The sequence below is a fragment of the Polistes dominula genome, unplaced genomic scaffold (assembly GCF_049000335.1).
Source record: "Polistes dominula isolate Pdom_NZ unplaced genomic scaffold, Pdom_raw_medaka contig_16, whole genome shotgun sequence".
Taxonomy (NCBI): domain Eukaryota; kingdom Metazoa; phylum Arthropoda; class Insecta; order Hymenoptera; family Vespidae; genus Polistes; species Polistes dominula.
The window spans coordinates 6,482,743-6,503,994 of record NW_028301040.1 but is presented as its reverse complement, the minus strand read 5'-3'; the positions used below and the strand labels follow the sequence as shown (position 1 = coordinate 6,503,994).

The 21,252-nt window shown below is 28.0% G+C and overlaps 5 protein-coding genes and 1 pseudogene across 8 annotated transcripts; 2 read left to right on the top strand and 4 right to left on the bottom strand.

Moving 5' to 3' along the window:
- Positions 1-759: 759 nt before the first annotated feature.
- LOC107066192 (uncharacterized) lies at positions 760-2,954 on the top strand. The gene is made up of 3 exons (XM_015320587.2): positions 760-2,069; positions 2,151-2,435; positions 2,538-2,954. Exons 1-3 carry the CDS (start codon positions 1,704-1,706, stop codon positions 2,766-2,768), a joined length of 882 nt encoding a protein of 293 aa, XP_015176073.1. The 5' UTR covers positions 760-1,703; the 3' UTR covers positions 2,769-2,954.
- Positions 2,955-3,009: 55 nt separating this feature from the next.
- On the bottom strand, positions 3,010-5,333 carry wkd (TBC1 domain family member whacked). Its single transcript, XM_015320586.2, has 6 exons — positions 5,133-5,333; positions 4,889-5,074; positions 4,450-4,683; positions 3,787-4,354; positions 3,433-3,702; positions 3,010-3,349 (listed from the first exon to the last, which is right to left on the bottom strand). The coding sequence occupies exons 3-6, from the start codon at positions 4,596-4,598 to the stop codon at positions 3,242-3,244; spliced, it is 1,095 nt and encodes a 364-aa protein (XP_015176072.1). The 5' UTR covers positions 4,599-4,683; positions 4,889-5,074; positions 5,133-5,333; the 3' UTR covers positions 3,010-3,241.
- A 288-nt stretch (positions 5,334-5,621) lies between these two features.
- Positions 5,622-8,492, bottom strand: LOC107066188 (BRCA1-associated protein). Of its 3 annotated transcripts, none has more exons than XM_089174602.1 (7): positions 8,162-8,492; positions 7,977-8,083; positions 7,529-7,832; positions 7,229-7,418; positions 6,823-7,141; positions 6,283-6,707; positions 5,622-6,163 (listed from the first exon to the last, which is right to left on the bottom strand). In XM_089174602.1, the coding sequence occupies exons 2-7, from the start codon at positions 8,053-8,055 to the stop codon at positions 5,780-5,782; spliced, it is 1,701 nt and encodes a 566-aa protein (XP_089030728.1). In that variant the 5' UTR covers positions 8,056-8,083; positions 8,162-8,492; the 3' UTR covers positions 5,622-5,779. The 3 variants fall into 3 exon arrangements, with proteins under 3 accessions (XP_089030728.1, XP_089030727.1, XP_015176070.1); XM_089174601.1 differs by having other exon boundaries at positions 7,977-8,143; positions 8,243-8,491; XM_015320584.2 differs by having other exon boundaries at positions 7,977-8,491.
- Positions 8,493-11,523: 3,031 nt separating this feature from the next.
- LOC149031823 (uncharacterized) lies at positions 11,524-19,381 on the top strand (annotated as a pseudogene). The gene is made up of 9 exons (XR_016177302.1): positions 11,524-12,503; positions 13,075-13,357; positions 15,183-15,329; positions 15,420-15,999; positions 16,103-16,353; positions 16,442-16,975; positions 17,064-18,284; positions 18,354-18,863; positions 18,951-19,381. The product of XR_016177302.1 is annotated as an uncharacterized LOC149031823 (transcript).
- LOC149031824 (uncharacterized) lies at positions 13,346-14,749 on the bottom strand. Its single transcript, XM_089174605.1, has 2 exons — positions 14,464-14,749; positions 13,346-14,357 (listed from the first exon to the last, which is right to left on the bottom strand). The coding sequence occupies exons 1-2, from the start codon at positions 14,495-14,497 to the stop codon at positions 13,861-13,863; spliced, it is 531 nt and encodes a 176-aa protein (XP_089030731.1). The 5' UTR covers positions 14,498-14,749; the 3' UTR covers positions 13,346-13,860.
- On the bottom strand, positions 18,893-20,550 carry LOC107066150 (RNA-binding protein 28-like). Its single transcript, XM_089174604.1, has 5 exons — positions 20,409-20,550; positions 20,011-20,333; positions 19,658-19,931; positions 19,387-19,571; positions 18,893-19,146 (listed from the first exon to the last, which is right to left on the bottom strand). Exons 1-5 carry the CDS (start codon positions 20,508-20,510, stop codon positions 19,131-19,133), a joined length of 900 nt encoding a protein of 299 aa, XP_089030730.1. The 5' UTR covers positions 20,511-20,550; the 3' UTR covers positions 18,893-19,130.
- Positions 20,551-21,252: the final 702 nt, after the last annotated feature.

The window sequence follows — 21,252 nt, the reverse complement described above, 5'->3', positions numbered from 1 at the left end:
ATACTTCTTTAATAAATAATGATGACGACAACAACGGAGGTAACAGACACGAAGACTGTCATCTAACTTCTAACGGCTCCTATAAGTAATTGCCATTCACTGAACCGTAATTCCGGGAACGCTTGTTTATTCCTCCATTTCAGCATTACGGAATACGTTGAAAACAGTTTACTTGATAATGTAACTGCTACACAATAATCCTATGTAAAATCATTTCTTTCTTTTTCTTTTTTCGTCATTTCTCTCATTTTCATTATCATAAGCATTATTATTTTCATATATGTATATATATACATATATATAATAAATATAAAAAAATAAAGTGAAAATGTTTTTTAAACTTCAATAATTATTTCAATTATTTATTTAAATAATAGAAATAATTAAGCTTTTATTATAAAATTTTGATCATATACTTGATTATTAATTTTTCGAGATTGAAAGAGAGTTCAAATTTATAAAAATGTACTTTTTGGAAGTAGTTCAAACGACGATCTAAATTTACGATATAATTATTTAATATTTATAAAAATGGTTTATATTTTTTTTTGTATTATAATTTATTATTAAAAATATTCAAAATCAAATTATATATATATATATATATATATATAATTATAATAATTTATTAATTATAATTATATATATATTATATATATAATATAAATATATAATATAAATTAATAATATATTATAATAACATATAATAATTATAATAAATATATATATATATATATATATATATATATATATATATATACCATGTCGAAAATATAACAAAAATTAAACTATTATCATTTAACGTCAAAAATATTTGAAAATTAAATTCGTGTTATAAAAAAAATTCGTTCATAAAAAAGAGAATAAAATAATTGTGCCTTCTAGAAACTGATAATCATAAATCCCTAATAATAGTCATTTACGAGGCAAAAATGATCGCGTACGGATGGTAACATTTACCGAAATGAAAAAAATCTCAGTTACAGTTACACTATCGAGTGATATATCTTAAATAGTTCTTCGAAATATACTTATATATGTAGATATCTAGATATCTACAAATATATTTGTACAAAATAAAAATATGAAATAGTTTGTACATGTACTTCTTAAAAGATAATTTGTTTTCTTGCTATTGGTTCCGTTATCACAAACCCTTCATTATTTCTTTTTAACTTAACACATGTAACTATATATACATATATATAAATCTATATAACTAGTAGAAAAATGTACATCATTATCGTCATCATAGATGCATTTGACTTAGCAGGTAGAAGCTAACTTTCATATTACTATTGGAATACTTGAATTTACAGGTGGAGAATGTATAAGTCAAAGAAAACAGCAATTCACTTCAGTCTAGTCTTAGCTGTATCTTGACAAACATGTTATACGCGTTTAATAACTGATCGTATATGCGATCTATATATCTATCTATATATATATATATATACATATATAATGGAAATAAATTGTAAACAAGTTTTACATGATTTAATATTTTTATTTCAATAAAAAAAGAAAGAACTGGATTACCAAAGAAAAAAAAAGTATACAAGAAGAATTTTGATATTCCATCGTCGTATCTTTGGCCGATTTTAAGTTATCAGTGATTATGTGTGTAATATTTTTGATTTTTCTTTTCGATCATTGCGAGTCTGTTCCGTTTGATAAAATAAAATAACAAGAAATTATACGAAATGAGACATATTATATTAAAATTTTTATGTCTTATTATTATATCGTTATTAATCGATGCCAATGGAAGAATATTAACAACAACTGAATCAAGTGCTGATTATCTTCAAAAAGTTATGTTGGAACTTAAACAATTTAATTCACCTACTACACCAAATACTTACGTTGAATCTACTGAATATTTAAAATCCAATCAATTTCAGCGATATAATCAAAATCAAAATGACTCGATTCAAAATCCAATTTCACAAGCGCAACAATACGATCAAATATTTCGTAAAGATAGTTTTCGAAACTCGAAGATATCGTCTAATGAAAAAATGGATTTACAACATTCTGGATCGAATAATATACAGCAATATTATGAGGTAATTTAATTTTTTAAAATTTGCGCATTACGAGAAACAAACGACGATCAATGTTTCAAATTTACAACCAATCGTTACCAGGTACGCTCTCCTACACTTGTTAGTGCGGGAACTTTGAAAAATACTGGATTATTTGGAATTACACCTGCGGAACTCGCAGAGATATATAAAAATGCATTAAACAAAGGATCATTGATCAGTGTGTCGTCTTCATCAAATATTCTTTCTTCTAATAAGAGACCTCAAATTATAGAAACTCATCTTGAATTACCAGTTAGGCAACCGGCGTATCATCATTACTATTTTTTTCCATTAAAAACAATTGAAAACGAACTGAACAAAAATGACGAACAACACCACTTTATGGCAAGTACAGTATTCTCTTATTTTTATTGTTAATAAAAGATTTTATTTTTTTATAATAATTATAATTACAAAAGGTAGATCATATAATTGTCTATTTTGCAGAGCACACATAATATCGATAATATTGCAGAAGGTGCATCTCAAAAACAGTTAAGCAATCCACTATTTATAGCTGTTAGTACATTCGTCAGTATGGCTGTTTTATTTATGATGGGAATTCTATTTTTACCAAAACTTCATCAATATGGCATTTTTTCAACAAGAGAAATTCAAGACGATTTTCTACACTTAACTAATATTGTTATGAGTGCTGTTGATAAATTTGTAGACTGAAATTTATTAGTGTCTAGCAGAATATTTAAATTAAAAAACGCAACATTTTTACTATATGACATTATTGCTTATCATTTAAAAATACATTTTTTTGGATTTATTTTTACACGTTATTATATTATTACTATCAATAAAATAGTATATATATATATATATATATATATATATAGAAATATAATATTAAAATGCATGATGCAACATTTTGTATATATATATATATTGTGCTTTCTTACAGTAAACTATAATATAGAAAAAACAAGGGTAACTAAATACACTCTATCTATTCAGGAATGTATATGTCTGTGCGATAATTATAAAGTAAAGGTTTTTTCTAAATTATTTATATACTTATTGCACACAATGTAGGTACTCTTGTAAACATTACATATATGAAATGTTTAATTGTACATTTTTTTACAGTATAAAAAGAATTGGGAAGGCACGCTTTGGGATCCAAACTTATTATTTACTTTTCAACCATTTCCATTGGCATTGGATGCTTGATCTTTATTTTTTCTTTTAAGAATTTGTCTTTGATGTTCGTATTCAAAATCTTCTTCGCTTAAATTTAGCCTTTGAATCTGTCATGATAGAAATTTATTTATATAGTCAATATATTTATGGAAATATAATTGAACTTTAATGATAAGGAAGGTAATTTTACCTGATATACTAAAGCTTCCTCTTCTACTATGTGCTGCGGAGGATTTCTTAAAACTTGGAGAGTTTCATATGTTGTTGGACATTGTTTTGTAAGCGATGTTCTACCCAAACATCCTTTAAGTAATACCAATCCTACTTTGAAAATAATTTTCACTCCTTCGCAAAGAAACATATCCCAAACACGTAAAATGCTTTCCCATGGTAAAGTTCGAGTATAAACGCAAAGAAACCATTCGGTCATGTATAAAATAGGTTCCATCTTCTGTTTTTTCTGAAATGATAAAAATTAAACAAAATATTTATTATGCTTTTCAAAATTTTAATATGTTTCTAATTATATACTCTTCATACTAACAAGATGCTTATAAGCAACAGGTGAAACTCTTTTCAGAAGTGCGAAGAGTATATCACCATCTCGTATTAATGTTTCCATTCCTTGACTGTAATATCCAACAAGATATTTGTCACATATAGCAACAAGACACCAAAATGCTTGTACCGCAGGCATATGCATCAACAAAAATGCTGCGATAGGTGCTTGAGCTTGACAATAACCAACTTTTGCATTTAGAATAGAGTATGCTTTCAATACTTGAAAAAGCTCTTGTTGTCCAGGTGCATTTTCAACAAACATTTCATGATGAGGAAATTGTCGGTGCAAATCTTTTTTAATATCTTCAATATACTTTGGATCACCATTTCTTGTAATTAATTCTTGATATAAATTGGGGTTTTCATTCATTAACAATTGTCCTCCGCATAAATTAAGCCATGCTCTGAGTCTTACAGAAGGCGGTATTCCTTTCCTACATCTTTCTCTAACTTTTCGGTAATTAGTAGTCATAAAAAGGCTCCAATTATTTAACATTCTTATCCATTTTCTTTCTCTTCTTAATATAACATCAGGTGGTATAGTTACTTTTCTGAAACATTTATAACATTCATTTAAACATATAGGAGGTATAAATCAATCAAAATGCTTACATAATTTATATTATTTTTTGGTTTACAATATTACCTTTCAGGACTATACTGCGAACCTCCAAGAAAACCATGACGATCTGGAACAGTTGAAATCACTGAACCACATTGATAAATACTGCTAGCTTCTGATTCTGTTTCTCCATTCAATTCTTCTTCCACAACTTGTGCTACTGATTCAGCCATAGCATTTTTTATATCTCTTTAATACTCTTAATATAAATAATCAAATTATGATTGCAATAAATATATTAGTATATATTAAAGTTCTCTAAAATTGTTAATATAGATACATTAGTCATATATGATAGTAATGACATTATTAATTATACAAATATTTACCGTGATTTGAAGTAAAATTTATTAACACTTGATAATTCATAAAATTATATTCTCAATTAATAAAATAAAATAAAAAAAGTGAAAAATAAGATCAAAATGTTATTTTTATAATACTTATATGACAGTGTACTCACTTTGACATTTAAATAGGATAACAGTACATAACCAATATGTTTTTCTCAGAATAGATATATATATATATGTATATACATATACACTTTATATAAAGATACAAAAAAAATAACTATATTTTATATTTTAGGAAAATTTAACACAAATTATAAGATGTACGCTTCTTTATAATGCCCATACTAGAAAAACTGTAAAAAGTAAACAATATATTATAAATGACACATCCCACACAAATATATCACATACCGTTTTATGATATCCAAAAGATGAAAGTTCAAATTACACACTTTAAATATATCAAGGGATAAGACTTTTCTGATCATCAATTTTATAATAATGAAACACTAATGTATGTAATAGACACATCTTAAGAGCTGATTTATCCACCCCAATTTGTAATCACAGATTTATATGCATACTATGACATATTCTGATAATGCTTAGTAAAAAGAACATGCAACCAATGAGAAAGCAACGATAGTTGTTAGTATCTTACGTACGAATTTCATTGGTTAAAGTTCAATGAAACACATTACTAATATTATAATGCGTACTTTGTACATTTGTTCAATTAATTATCATATATGTACATACACATATATGTATATGTATGTCATTCAAATAAGAATTAAAAACTTAGTAATGGTATTAGAGTAGGTTTTACCAATGACGAAAAAATTGATAAGTTTATTGTTTGTTGTGTATGTGTGTGTGTGAAATACAATAAAAATTCAATTTAATTTAATTAAATTATTATTTTATTTAATAGCTTATATTTAAATTTAATTTGTAAACATAATATATAATTTAATCACGTGGTGGTTAATCACATCTTGCGCTTTTGTTATGATAATGAATAATATTATAATTTTTTTTGTATCCGTAATAATATTTTAATGCCTTTTATGATTTTTCGAAGAACGAGAACCTTTCGGTTTCGTACCACTAGAACTTGGTGCAATAACTATTTGCCCGGCAGCTATCTCATCCCTATTAGCAGAATTTTCAATTTGTTTTTGAGCTTCAAAAAAGAACATAAAATCTCGTACTTGTTCTTGCAATTCTTTTACTTCAGATTCTTTAGTAGTTTTTAATTCTGATAATTCTTCTTGTAATTCTTTATATTTTGTTTGCCATGCTATCTGATTAGATTGAAGAGATGATCTTAATTCCTTTTCCTCTTTTAATTCCAATTGAACTTGTGTTAATTTATTTGTAGTATTTTGTAGACGTTTTTCCAAAGATTGTTTTTCTCGATTGAGTAACGTAAATTGATTCTAAAATGTATCGATTAAGATTTTTAAATACTAAGAACATATGTAAGTGTTATTTATGTAATAACAATAATTATATTTAATATAAGTAAATTTTAATAAGATCACATTTTATGTAATACCTTAAACTTGGTGTTTTCTTCCATTAATTGACCTAATTTATCTCTTAATTCTGTAGTTTCGGATAAAGAACGTTGCTCCAACCGATTAAACTTATCTTCAAAATATTGCCGTTGTGTTTCAAGCTGAGATGTCAATAAATATGTAAATTCTAACTGAACTGAATCAACTTTTTCTTCCATAGCAGCGCCTTCATTTTTGGTTGTTGCTTGTCCACCCTCCACCATCTTACCATCTTTATCTTGCAATAAACGGTGAACAAAATTATCGCCAACATAATCCCATACACGATTGTTGCCTAATTGCATTGCGTAGCAATGATGAGTGTCACGATAATGTTCAAATGCATGTCCCTGATGATAGCGAGAACATCCAATGTGACCACATATTAAACAAATCCATAAGGCTTCATTGCTTGTTCCTGCAGCTGCATAAAAGCATATAATAACAGTATATAGTTTATTAACTATAAACACATGTAATAGATAATAGAAAATATAACTTCCTTTAGATGATTTTAAATGTATTCAATGAATACGTACCACATTCCATGCAATGACTATCTGCAAGTGGTTCTGGTGTTTGAGCATAACGACATATTGGGCATGATGTATCACCCCACTTTACAAGGCAACTTGAATGAAATGTATGATTACATAATATGGTTAATATACCATCCACGCTTTCGTCCATTCTTTCTAAACAAACAGAACATGATGGCAATTCTGTATGACCTGTTAAAGGCATACCATTATCTCCTACTTCAACTTTTGACACAAACACCAGATGACATACCACGTCAGGTTCCAAGGAATTATAAGGTGCACCATTAAAAGTTTCATAAAATTCACTAGCAGCACTCTAAATATACATGTAAAAGAAATTAATTATTTTTGTTTAACTTATATAAGAATCTTTTAAATTTAATTACAATATAATATTGTTTACCGAAGAACGAAATGTAATTAAAGCCATGTATTGATTCGGATTACCATCCCGTAAAATTCTGACATGCTGAATGTCTTGATGGCAAGCTGCTGTGAACGTTAAAAGATCATGACAAGTCATTGTTGCTGGAACTGACAGCATACATATGGTATGACTACGATCCGCTGCATTATGCATTTCAGTCAATTCACTAAAAAGAACAACAGGTAAAAAATATATTTTCCATATAGATAAATTAATAAAAATAAATTATTTAGTTAAAAATAGTTTTCTCTTCAAATTTATACATGTTTTACTTACTCTTCTTTAAAAAGATGTAATATTCCTTTAGTAACTTCGACGAAAGGATTTCCAGAAATAAAATTGATTTGATCAGATTGCGAACAAGCTGTAGCTCCAATTATTTCTGCACCTTCAGAAGTTGATACTGAAGTACATGTTGTAAATGAAGTATCTTCAGTGTTTGTTCTTGGTAATAAATGAGGTTTGCTTGATCCTTGAGAGGATAAAAAGGGAGATGGCCCTTCTGCAGTGCATGAATAGTTTTCTAAAGTAATATCTCTTGCTTCTCTACGTCCTCTCATTTTTCTAGCAGCCATTATACCTATTAATCAATAAAAAAAATGAAAATACATATGAATAAAACATAAATCTATTAGAAATTATTTACTCAAATATTTATAAATGAAACAATCATGATAAAAGTACATACAAATAAAAATACATAATTAAATCAATCTAAACTTACTTATTGTTTCTTCTTGACTTGGATTAACAATTTCAATGCGAATAACGCAAAGCGAAACCAAGACGATTTGAGAACTCATTACACATATCCCAAATTATTGCTTACATCTGTTGATAAATATTATCCATTCTCCATTATTTGTCAAATCGGAAAACATTAAACGTAACCTATATGAAAAAAAATACCTAATACGAATCTTGGCCCAGATTAAAAATTGAACATTAAAGTATATATATATATATATATAAAGCATATATATCAGTTACTTTCAAAAGTTGCTAACATAATTTGTTTACACTCAACTGAAGTTGACTCAAAATAACAAGTTAAACACTTTGTGGTTTAATATGTTTTGTTGTAATATACTTTGGCGGCATATTTGAAATAGTAATCTGAGTTTAATAAAATATAATAAATTACATTATTATTATGTTTATATGATTTTTTTATTATAATACTGAGATTTATTTCAAAATTTCTAAAAATCTTATTGCTTATATTGTTATACATTTTTTTTTTATTTTTTCACTATAAAGTTGATTCTAAAAAGCATCGAATATTTGGCTACATGTGATGCCATAAATAAAACGGAAAGTGATCATTACGCGAACTATCCGCGGTATTCATACCCCGTTTTCCAATTACTAGGGATCATCGATGCGGCACACTGGCGCCCTATGCGGGTACTAGACTAACCAAACCCAAGTTGAACGTAACGGTCGAAATGTAAGTTAGTCCTATATATGGCGTCCAAGAGTTCAGTTGTATCTTGTCAATAAATTTATATATTTTTGTTATTTAAATTGATGACTATCGCTTAAATCTCCAGCTCAAACTTTTCCGTTAACCTAGTTCCCCACATGCAAGACATCAGAGCTACGGATAGTCAACCATGGGGTGTCAGTACCGAGCAGATGCGGGACGCCACAAATCTATTGCCCTTCCAACGTAGCCAAGCTTTAACGGAGTAAAAGTTTATGTATCAACGGGGTAGTAAAGTTACACAATGCTCACTGTACGAAATTCTCTCAAGAAAACGTTGCTAGCCTCCCGAACTCATTCACCATTTAGTTTGTGTTGAGGCAACACGATGCCTGCAAACACAAAAATTTTGTTATTACGTTCAATATTGGTCATAAATTTTATTTTTCGGTTTACAAATTTTTGTTCTATCAAGGAGGAAATATGTTAAGGCCAAAAATAGGAGAAGAAGACTTACGTTCCTGTATACTATCTTTGTTCAATCAAGGAAAAACTGAAGTCGAAGCAATGAAAATAATTAAGGAAAAGTATGGGGAGGTTTTGACAAAAAGCAGGTGCTCGTGGTGATATAACGAGTTCAAACAAAAAAATAGAAGTCTTGAAATAGTCCGACAATTAAAATTATTTATAAAGTTGGATGAGTTATTGGATGTAAATCCTTGTCAAACAGCTAAGGAATTATCATTGAAGATGAACATGAGTTCATCGAGTAAAGTTCAAAATAATCTTCGTCGCATTGGAAGAGTGTACAAGAAAGGCTGTTATATTCCTGAAGCATTAATTGAGACGGTATTTCAACAAAGGCGTACTACTTGAGAAGTACTGAGAGAAGTGGGTAGAATGCAATAGTTTAGTACAAGGAAAACAATTGCTTTCTTCCTGAGAAGCAACTGTTTCGACACCTGAACCATCATCATCAATAACAAAACAGAAGATACTTGTTTGTGTGTGGTGGGATTATTTTGGAATCATACATTATGAATTGCTTGATCAGACTGTTACAGCTACAATGTATTGCAATCAACTCGAACGAATGAAACAAAAGCTAATAGAAAGAAAATCTTTGTTCGTCAATGGAAAAAACAGGATCCTTCAACAAGATAACAATTTCACAAGAAATGTTCCAAAAATAATAAATAGAAAATTAATGGAGCTTGGATTCGAATTTTTACCTCATCCACCCTATTCACAAGATCTCTTGCTGTCGAAAGATCTTTTCAATAAATTAAATGGTTCATTAAGAAGTAAAAACTTTAGTAATGTCAGAGAAGAGAAAACCTACTTAAAAGAGTTTTTTAATGAAATATCGAAATATTTTTGTTCAATTAAAGTCAAACAACTGCCTAATTTGTGAAATGCAGTGGTAAAAAATAATGGAGATTATTGATAATGACAATATTTATTTGCAAATAAATATTTTCGCAAAAAAAAATTTTGATTAGTTTTAAAAATTTGATTACATTAAAAGAAATAATGGAATTAATGATACCTAATGAAAGCTCTCTTGTAAATAAAAACAATGATGAATCGTCGTCTTTAATTCGTGATAAGATAACGATAAGTAATGAATATTTGGGAAGATTTGTATGTATCTTATCAAAAATGATCTTAACTGAATCTAAAAAGACTGAATTTTTTAAATGGCTATGTCCTATTGCATCGATAACTGATAATATTAGGGATATAGAATTGGCGTTATATTCTAGAAAAGATATGGCCTTTATCAATGAATGGAATTTATGTATGAATGAATTAAATGGACATTCGAAGTCTGCTACTACTGTAGAAGATGTAATTAGAATATGCAATGACATATTTAAATATAAAAATGATGATAATGTTATGATTTTAAATGAAATGGAAATACTTAGGAGAATAATGACACAAAAATCACATTGGTTAACAGATATCCTAGTAAGTATTAATAGTTTTATTTTATTAATTAATTATGTTTGTTTCCAGTCGTTGTAATAATTTTGTTCTTTCTATTTTTCTTCTTAGAATATATGTTACACGAAAGGAGATAACGAAGACTTACAAAACTGGACAGACAATGCAATTGTATTTGAAGTAATGGAATTTGTATTAAAGAATTGTAATCTGAGTATTTTTAACGATCATACTTTTCATAAATTAAATACCACGTTAAAGATACATATTGAAATTATTCAATGGATTTTGAATTTAAAAAGTTCAGAAGTTATGGAAGAAATGCAACATGGTATAGAATTAAGAAGTATTGTACATGCAATACCATTAAAACGTCTATTGTATCTTTTGGAAAATTGTACAGTACTTTATTTATTAAAAGAAACTACAAATATTCATGAAATAGATCATAATCAAATCAAAGAACTATTACAACGTACTGGAGAACCTGACAATATTTATCAAGCTTATTGCAGTATGGTAAATGCATTAAAAGGAATTTTACTTTGTAAAAATTACAATGAGAAGTATTCAAATATTACCAAATGTTTCTTCGACATGGACTCATATTTAAACACCTTATATCCATTTACATTAAGATTGGAGACAATGGAAAATATATTTTCTTTCCTTTTCTTAAGTTACGGCGATTTTTGTAATAATGAAAATAAATTGCAAGATTTGAATGCTGTGCCAAACGAAAAGCCAACGTTTACTCACAGATCAAACAAACACAATAATAATAATCATTTTATTTCTAATAAATACTCTGTTAGAGAATTATTATATTACTTGAAAAATAGTATTACGCATATGGAGATCGAAATAAGGAAAGTAAGAAATGATCCAACGTAGTTGGAAGAAATAAAAGAATTAAGGGGACGTTCCAACTTGCAATTTTTAAAAAATTGAATTTTTTTTTTTACATTTTTCGAATGTATATATATTTAGAAATATTGTGTTAAAATTTCAAAAAGATCCGATGTCTCTAACTACATTTTTTTGCTGCCTGAACGTTACTATCTCGGACCGCTCTCCTGAGCGTTCGGCGCGCACGGTTCTTATATCGGCTACGGAGACTCCAAGACTTTTAAAATGCTGCTTTATTATCATCCATAAAGTGAAGATTTCATTGTTAAAAAGTTGAAGTGTACTTTGCATGTGGCAAAACGTATTTTTAAGCGCGCTAATAAGGCAAGAAAAGCTCTCATACAAAAGAAGAAAATTTACAAGATAGACGCCGAACCGCAAAAAAAAAAAATAAGAACCGTAGCAAAAGCAGTAGTGAAGAGAAAAACGACTGTTGTGAAAAAAGTTCCTGAAGTAAAAACTAAAAATTTACAATCAAATTGATGAAAGAACTCTCAGAGATCTACGGTTTAGCAGTCAGAAGAAATTTGAATTCTTCATAGGATATGCGTAACGAGATTTGGGCAGGATACTACCACAAAATTTCGACTGATGCCAAGCTGAAGCATTCTAAGTGTTCCATCGACTGGTGAAAGTACCTCAAATCTAAGGCACATGGCACCTAAACACATGTTTAACGGCAAAAAAGTTGTTGAAATTGCGTGCAAAGTTTCGGCATGTATCTTCAACGAAGGATTTCGAACAGTGATGAAGATAATGGAAACGATGGGCATGAAACTTGGGCCAGGAGCGATCGACTTTGCTAAAAGACGCGACGACCGACGTATCGAATCTGCGAACCGTCGAAGCTCTGAGTGCTCAAAAGATGCCAGATCAAAGTGGAAGAAGGCAAGACTGGAAGAAATTGAAGAATATGAACAAGAAGAAGGTATTTTGTACAGTCCAGGCATCGCAGATTAAGTTTAGGTAAGAATTTTCACGATTTTGAGTAAAAAAAACTTTAAACGCGTTTTTCTCGAAACTACGTTTTGAAATACTAGCTCCATCGTATCTCACGAACCAGTAAGCCGATTCTTATAAAATTTAATCCACATATTCTACACATGAGCTGTAACAAAGTGACACTAAATCTTTTCTTAATTTTAATTTTTACTATTTATTTTTAGTCAAAAACAACGAAAAAAGGTCATTTTAACGTTTTTTTTGTAATTTGTCCACCATTTTTTTATTTATTGATAAAATTTCATATATTAGCGTCACTTTGTAACTGAAGTCATACAGAATATAAAACCATTTTACTTTTATGTTTCAGGTAAGTCATTCTCAAGTTCTGATGGAGCTACCAAAGCACTAAAGTTTTGAGGTGTTTTTTTAAACTACTGTTTTTGCAATAAAAAATTAATTAAAATGAAAAAACAAAAATTTATTTATGTAGTTTAAGACTCAATTTAACAAACCCAACAACTTTTATATCGGTATCTTTTATAGTTTTCTTGGAAAAAATTCGCGAAAATAGCCTTTTTTTTGGGTGCTTCAGGTGGAACGTCCCCTTAACTCAAAGAATATCTAATTTAGTCAAATTGTTGGCTGATGCAAAATGGAGATTGGATCTTCATACGAATTCTTATTTTATTAAAAACGTAGGCTTACCTGAAAGCTACACCTGTGAAATGAATCCTAATACCTTATTAAAGGAAAATATAACGTATCCACAAGAGAGATTCAACGATGTTGTTTTTTATCAAAATCATAGCAACGATTCAGAAGATAACAAAATAAAAACGGATAGCAGATCTGCTCCGAAGCAGATATTATTGTTGGTAATACTAATGAATGGAATCAATCAAAGAATAAAACCATTTTAAATAATTTCATTACAAAAGATGCAGACCAATCGACATTACATATTAATTTGATGTTATCGTCTAAAGAAAGTTTAGTCATCCAATCTTTATGGAAAAATGATCATGTTAAAGCCCAAGAAGTTATAGAGATATGTTTTTGATTGATTTATTTAAACTAACATTATTACTTAGGTTTTATTCAATTTGTATATATTCCTATTAATATTATATATTTTTAATCGCAGTTTCAAACTTGTCATATATGTCTTGTTCAAATTCTGATGGTTCATATTTAATAGGTTTCTTTTTATTATATTTTGGTATTAAAATACCTTGTGGATTATGTGTATAATATTGTTTAACAAATATTATTCTTTCTCTTTGAAAGCAAATTTTACAACGGAACCAACAGCAACACCATCCTGTTATATATATAAAAAAAAGAACAAATATAAAATATTAATTATTTATTTAATCTTTCAAAAAATATGGCATATATAAAATAAATCATTTCCTCTTTGGCACCAACATGGAATCGCAATGAACACATAAATGCATAGCAATACTTTAATAATCAACCATATTTTTGATAATGTTTCCTTTGCTTCCATCGTGTCTTTAACATTTTTATAATTATAAATTAAACATTTGATAGCTTTAATACCAAAATATTTCATATCTTTGTTAGTACAATATTTTGTATCATTTGAAATAATAACTCCTTCAAATGGTTTCTTAGTCATTTTGTCTTTTGCATAGGTATACTCTAATTTGTCGCTTATATATTTATGTTTTTTCAATTGTTGTTCATAATCCATTTTAAGTGCATCATAGTCATAATCGCTTTTATCTGTAAACTCTGTTGTATCTCCCATAGTTGTACTTAAATCTATATATTTGTTAATTTCTTCTGCGCTTATAAATAACTGAGGTGATTTCTCTTCTTGATGTTTAAGCCTGATGACTTTTTTATTTTCTATACATTGATAAATAATTCTATAAATATATTATCTTGTATATATTGGCTTTGTCTTAGATACTGAAAATAATTATTTTCATTTAATTGTTATAAATTTACTTACCAAACGATGATGTCGAATCACGTGTTAGTTTCATTAAATTGAAAACATTTGTTCTTCTTGGTGACAATTTGTTGTTCTGTTTTGTTGAAATTTCTGAATAATACTAGTAAATAGTATAATAATTTTCTATGTATTATTATAGCACGTCTCTTATAAAGTATAATTTAAAAAACAAAAATATTAATACTTTATTTAATTGATTTTTAAATCCAGCTATATGTGGTTCCTCTTCTTGGAGTAAATTTATTATTTCTGCTTTGTCCAGTTTAGAAAAAGGAAAAGTATCAGGTATTTGTATTTTATTATTAGCAACACGTTGATTATATTGTTTTACATAAGAATGTAGAGGTTTATATTTATCTTCATCTCTTTTTAATATTTCTGGATTTAAAATATCAGCAATTTTGATCATTTCATTTTCATTTTCATCATCATCATTATAATTATCATATGGATTTATTTCTAATATTTCTTCATTCTTTAAATTTACCTATATAATATATAATACAAATATAAATAATATTTTTTAAATGAAATATTTAATTATAATATTGTTACAAATTGAATATACTTAACATCATCAAAAGCTGTGTTATTTAAAATATAACAACTTATTATTCCTATAATAATAACTGCTCTTTCCATATGTCTTTATTTAATTAAATTATCAATTAACATTATCACATGTAACATTAAAATTTTCTTGATTGTTTAAACAGATGTTCAATATGAAAAATACAGCATTGGATAACGAAATTCAATTTTCACAAGCACTGTTAAATTTCAAACAGGAAATATTAAATTCAATAAATCCTTCGATTAAAGCTAATATTTCCAAGACAAATATCAAGTCTACTACATTGGAGGTAAAATATGAATATTTCAACTATTTTTTTTTTGTATAATTCTCAAATTTTATTTTGATCTTATTACAAATAGTATTATCATTTTTACAGACCATAAGATTAGTTGCACAAGAAGCTATGCATTCTTCCAGATATACTAATCAACTTGAAACGTTTATTGCTTCGCAAGAAGCACATATGAGAATGTTGAAAGCAAAAGTTAATAACAACAAGATATTGACTTTAAGTGTCTTAGATTTAGCCTTAACTATGGGAAAAACTTATCCAATATCTCAGAGTTTTTGTGACGTTGCTATGAAATATGTTACATTATGCAAATCATTGGATAACACTGAACACAGTCATTTGTTTAGACAAATATTTCAATTATTACATGAAAATAAGAAAGATATACCTGTGAATAATTTATTATGTAACGTTACAATTCCATTATCCGTCAAAGATTGGAAAGAAAAGAATGAATTATGGATAAATATTATGACCGGATATAATGAATTTAAAATATCACAAAAACAAATGATTGACAAAGAACATATTAAAAATAGCAAAAAATTTAATGAATTAAAAATAATACAAAAATTAATAACATGTTGTAATAATGGTAAAAGTTTTCTAGCAAATTTACAATACCATTTGCAACATTTAAAATCAATCGCTCCTAATAATACAGGTATAAATAATTATCTTATTTCGTTTTTATAATAATTATTATTTTCTCTATACATAATATATCAATTTAATTAATGTTTGTCTTTTATTTTTTTTTATTTTAGATAATACAGAATTGTTAACATCAACGAAATTGTTACATATCCCTCTTCACAGGTATTTTAGTTATCATCTTTTTAATAAAAATGTTGAACCCGAAAATCTTGAACAAATTGCTGCAAAATTAAAAGTTAATTTAGTGTACAACATTCTTATAAGTACTTTCCCGATATTTCCATATTATCATAATAAAAAATCTGAGAAAGATAATGTTAATTCTGGATGTATAATACTAAATGGAAATTTGGATGCATCTGTAAGTACGAATGACATGTGAAAATATCTAAGATTATTATTAATAAACTTTATTAATGTTTTTTTTTTTTCAATTGCATGTTTAACAGGGTTCAAGGAATTCTGTATCGAGTAATCCTTATCAGTGCATTTCAGAGATACTGATGGAACTTTTACAAGCATTACACACCTTAACTTCAGTTAAATCTAATTTACCTTATTCATGTTTGAATGATCTTTCAAAACATGTTAATATTCAAACTATATTGAAGAAAACATCACGCCTTGCAATGTTGGATCTTAGCGAATTATCTGTTGGAGATGAAACGTTGACATTTTTTTAAAATACTTGGAATGTTATGTTCATACATACAATGTTACTTATTTGGGCAAACAATTCTTCATTCAATATTTTAAAACATACGGTTTCCTTGATGTCCATTGGTTACATTATCGGTGATTTAGGATTTGTAACACTTTATACTCTTCGTTCCAAATTGTTAAGTGGTCTTTTATTAAATGAAATATCCTTATCACCAATAACAGAACTTAATGAGCCAGCATGGCAAGATTTAGATTTAATACACGATCCAAGAGTTATTTTTGCCATGGCTAATGAATATAACGAAACACCACGAATATGCGTAAGTATTTAATTCTTTCTTTTTATTTCTTTTAATGCTGTTCAATTAATTTATATATGTATGTTTAATTTATAATATTATTATATAGGTTTTTGAATCGAGCACATTAAGTGAGAGCTTAAACGAAGCAGCAAAGGAATATTTGGATTATTATTTATAAAAAAATTATCACATTGATAATATTGACAAATTAAAAGAAGAAACAAAAATAATATTACCACATCTCGTAGAACAATATGAGAATTTGTTGCATTTGGATAAACAAAATGAACATGTTAGTAATGGGAAAGAAAATATATTTTCTATAAAGAATTATTTCCAATTGAAAAATGAAGATGTGATGATCGAATATAAATCAGCTCATTACTCTTATGAAATATTATTAAAATATGAAAACAATTATCAACTTTCTATACAAATTTGTCAAACTAATAACGACGAGGAAGTATTTACTAGTGAAAAGTTATTGATTAAAGATAATCTGTTACAATATTTGGAATGTCATTGTTGGATACTTTCTTATTTAGTACAAAAAATGCAAAACAAACGTCCATCTATTTTAGATAGAAGTTATAATAATTTACAACGTATCTCATGTTTGGAAAATTTGTTGAATTCATCTTGGGTAAGCCAATTGAAATGTTTCTTTAATGAAAATGAAACTTATACTGGTATTCACGAAACAATACTAACAAATAAACTATGGAATTGGTTTAAAGAATCCTGGGATAATAAAAGATGGGAAAATTGTTTGAATGTTATAGATTCTCTATCAGATAATAATATTGTAAAAACTTTTGAAGTACATCACTTTAAGGATAGAGTTTTAAGTTGTTTAACATCTGAACAAGAAAATACGATGAATCCATTAGAAACATTAGAATATTTATATCAAATTAATGACATACATACATTAGCCCAAATAATATTAAATAATATTAGTAAATGGCAGGCCTCTGTATGCGAATGTATTTTAATTCATACACTTAATCATGCGGATAGTAATAAATTACTTTTACATTGTAAATTGCAAATGAATGAAATATTACGCAGAATAACTATTTTCCGTAAAATGTTACCATATTGTGGAAATGAAAAATATAATATGTGGTACGATGTGGCATACTATACCAATAAAATTGATCCGTTTGATATAATACAATCGTTGATCAGTGCTGACAAATTTGAATTATGTTTAGAATGGTTGGAGTGTCAATCTTTTACATTAGAAGCACAATCCTCTGTTGCGCAAGATTTCTTCATTGCTTTATTAAAAAATGAGAAACAAGATTTTAAACAAGCTTTAAAGGTAAACAAAATTAATTACGATATATATGAATTATTAAGTTCTTATTTACAAGGTCAATTTTTGTTTCAGCTTATTCAATCGTTACCACATAATTATGCAATGAAATTATGTAAAGCCGTACTTCAAAAGGTTGAATCTACCAGTGCACTATCTTTCCTCGTTAATTATTTCCTACAATATTGCAAGAAAACTGAAATCATTAAATATAAAAGAACTTTGATCAGTATAGATATTTTAAAAGAATTGAAAGAAAAAGAAAGATCATTGTACATTCATCTTATAAAGGATCCACTTTTAATGTTAGAACAATTATTAATGAATTGTAAATTTGAAACTCTTCAAAAAATATTAAGTGTAGTCTCTGTAAATTTGCAAGATACAGCTATATCAATAACTGAATTTGATAAGACTATAAGGTTTTACAGTAAAAAAGCGTTAGACTTTAGAGTTTCTTTACAACGTGACATTATCGATAACAAATCAAGAAGTATACAGGAGTCTATTTCGGATAATGAAACTAATGAATTTATTATGCCTGCTAAAGTACCCACAAAAGAAGAATGGATTCATAATGACAAGGTATTTTTTTGTTTTGTTTTGAAACAGCATAATATAGAAAATGATTTATTTTTAATATCAATGTTATTTATAAAAAAATGATTGCAGGCCAGAGAATGTAGCTGTTGTCAAACAATGTTTAATAGAAGACATCATTGTCGTAGATGTGGTCGTGTGGTTTGTGCAGTTTGTTCTCAAAGTCGTATGCAAGTTTCTGGATATCCAAGTTCTGTACCTCTACGTGTTTGTGAAGATTGTAAAAATCAAACCACTTTACAAATAAATATGTCACAAGGAGGAGTATCTACGCCAAATAGTGAAACATTAGATTATTAGAGATTGACAAGAGATGAGGCACATAACAAAACTATTAGAGAAGAATTTTCATTCGAATATGCTCCTAGTATTTCACTATGTTTAGCCATTCTGAATTTACATTCTGATCACAAAGCATACACAAGGTATTTATTCATTGAATGTGTGTGAAAATACATTTAAATAATAAGATATATTTATAGAGTAATATAATAATTATGTTAATTACCTTCTTTTACATCCTTCTTTTACAAGATATACATTCCTCGAGTCTCTTTCTTTTTTATTCTTTAAATTATTTTTATTCATAATACATGTTCTACTTAATGCTTTATAAGGTTCAATAATTTCATTATGTTTTAAACGTAGTTTATCAGTCCCTGCTGATAAACACTTTTCAGCATCTTCTATATTCTGAAGAGAAACGTTAATCTCATTTTATTTATTATGATTTTTTTTAATTAATGATTCATTAATTAGAATAAATATAAATCTATTACCTTGAATTTTACAAACGCTGTACCTCTGGAATGTTCAGTCATACGGTCTATGCATATTAGAGCATAGTAAACTGGACCGAACCTTTCTTCCATAAATTTTTTGAGTTCATTATTTGTTGTCGAGAATGGTACGTTTTTAAAAAATATGGTTTTACCATCTTCAACATCATTAGACTCACGTTTGAAATTTTGTCTCCTAATTAATTCTTTGTCGTCCTCTTCTTCTTCTTCTTCTAATAAATCTTGTATATCCTCTTGATTTTTTTCAGTCGATCTATAAATTTCAATTGATAATTGGTAATATATATTTTTTAAGTAATATATTTGTAAGGGTTAATTTCTTCATTACTTACAAACTTATATAATCGTTTTTAGAATCATCATTCTGATATTCTTCGCATTCCATCTTTATTTCAGCATCAACATTATCTTCCTTTATATTTCCTGGGTTATTTTTATCTTTTTTATACTTACTTTTTGGTATTGCCCAATCAACCACGATAGATCTACCTTGAAGTATCTTCATGTTTGCATGATGTATTGCTTTCGCTGCACTTTGTACACGATCAAATTGTACAAAACCACAACCAACAGGTTTTCCATTTTTCTCTAATATCTTTACTTCTTCAAGTTTACCATACTCATTAAAATATTCTTTTAAATTATCCTCTGTGAACTACACAATAACAACAAATACTTAAAATTAAGAAAATAAATTTGATATGTTTAATAATACAATAAAACCACTTACTTGAAATGGCAGATTTCTTATTATTATCCTTGCTCTCTTCTTACGAACATTTTCTTTATAAATTTGTTTATTTTTTAACGAATGTATATTTTTTCTTTCCATAATTTAGAATGTATCTTTTGAATGATTTTTTAAAGGTTCTTATATAGTTTTTATAATTAAATTAGGTAATATTTTGTATATTTTTAATTGTATATAATATTTATAATAAAAACACGTGCATATACTTCTATAAACGTTGTTTTCATGCCTGCACACGTTTTCTAGGCGCGCGCACGTTTTCATGCGTGCGCACATTTTCATGCGCGCGCACTTTTTCATAAAACCATATCCGGTCTACCAAGTAAATTTTCAATCTTAACAATCCCCGTTTTTCAATTATAGCCCTAAGGCGCATTATGCGGCATAATGCTCAATGTTGAATGTTCCAACTAGAGCATCGCATCGCACAATCGAGCACTATAAAAAGTGTTGCTCTCGCGTGATGCTTGCAAACGATACCAACTCAGTAGCAGAAAATAACCAAGTGTTTTTTCTTTAAGTTGGTGGCGGTGGTAGGGGGGAGAGAAAGGGTGGTGGTGTTGGTGGTGGTAGGGGGGTAAAGGGTGGTGGTGCTGCACCTTTCCAAAATTTGTTGACTAAAAAAAAAGGTCATCAAATCTTCGAAATTCCAAATTGGATCGTACACCACGAATTTTGGATCGTACAGGGCCTCAAATTATCGTACGAATGGGATCGCTGGTGAGGAGGCAGGAGGTCAAGCCATCGAATTCGGATGACGTCATCGCCGACGCTGTCGCCGGCGAGATAGCGCATCTGTCGAACAAGCTGCGACGGTGTCCGG

What these genes read in the sequence shown, in the direction of transcription:
- LOC107066192 (XM_015320587.2), top strand. Translation starts at nt 1,704, where the DNA reads ATGAGACATATTATATTAAAATTTTTATGTCTTATTATTATATCGTTA. An exon ending in ATATACAGCAATATTATGAG is followed by an intron (nt 2,070 to 2,150) that starts GTAATTTAATTT and finishes AATCGTTACCAG; the next exon opens with GTACGCTCTCCTACACTTGT. An exon ending in ACGAACAACACCACTTTATG is followed by an intron (nt 2,436 to 2,537) that starts GCAAGTACAGTA and finishes TCTATTTTGCAG; the next exon opens with AGCACACATAATATCGATAA.
- wkd (XM_015320586.2), bottom strand. Translation starts at nt 4,598, where the DNA reads ATGGCTGAATCAGTAGCACAAGTTGTGGAAGAAGAATTGAATGGAGAA. An exon ending in CTGTTGCTTATAAGCATCTT is followed by an intron (nt 3,703 to 3,786) that starts GTTAGTATGAAG and finishes TTATCATTTCAG; the next exon opens with AAAAAACAGAAGATGGAACC. An exon ending in AGGAAGCTTTAGTATATCAG is followed by an intron (nt 3,350 to 3,432) that starts GTAAAATTACCT and finishes CTATCATGACAG; the next exon opens with ATTCAAAGGCTAAATTTAAG.
- LOC107066188 (XM_089174602.1), bottom strand. Translation starts at nt 8,055, where the DNA reads ATGAGTTCTCAAATCGTCTTGGTTTCGCTTTGCGTTATTCGCATTGAA. An exon ending in AAGTCAAGAAGAAACAATAA is followed by an intron (nt 7,833 to 7,976) that starts GTAAGTTTAGAT and finishes ATTGATTAATAG; the next exon opens with GTATAATGGCTGCTAGAAAA. An exon ending in TAATTACATTTCGTTCTTCG is followed by an intron (nt 7,142 to 7,228) that starts GTAAACAATATT and finishes ATGTATATTTAG; the next exon opens with AGTGCTGCTAGTGAATTTTA.
- LOC149031824 (XM_089174605.1), bottom strand. Translation starts at nt 14,497, where the DNA reads ATGAAACTAACACGTGATTCGACATCATCGTTTG. An exon ending in TGATTCGACATCATCGTTTG is followed by an intron (nt 14,358 to 14,463) that starts GTAAGTAAATTT and finishes ATCAATGTATAG; the next exon opens with AAAATAAAAAAGTCATCAGG.
- LOC107066150 (XM_089174604.1), bottom strand. Translation starts at nt 20,510, where the DNA reads ATGGAAAGAAAAAATATACATTCGTTAAAAAATAAACAAATTTATAAA. An exon ending in AAAAACGATTATATAAGTTT is followed by an intron (nt 19,932 to 20,010) that starts GTAAGTAATGAA and finishes TGAAATTTATAG; the next exon opens with ATCGACTGAAAAAAATCAAG. An exon ending in CAGCGTTTGTAAAATTCAAG is followed by an intron (nt 19,572 to 19,657) that starts GTAATAGATTTA and finishes GTTTCTCTTCAG; the next exon opens with AATATAGAAGATGCTGAAAA.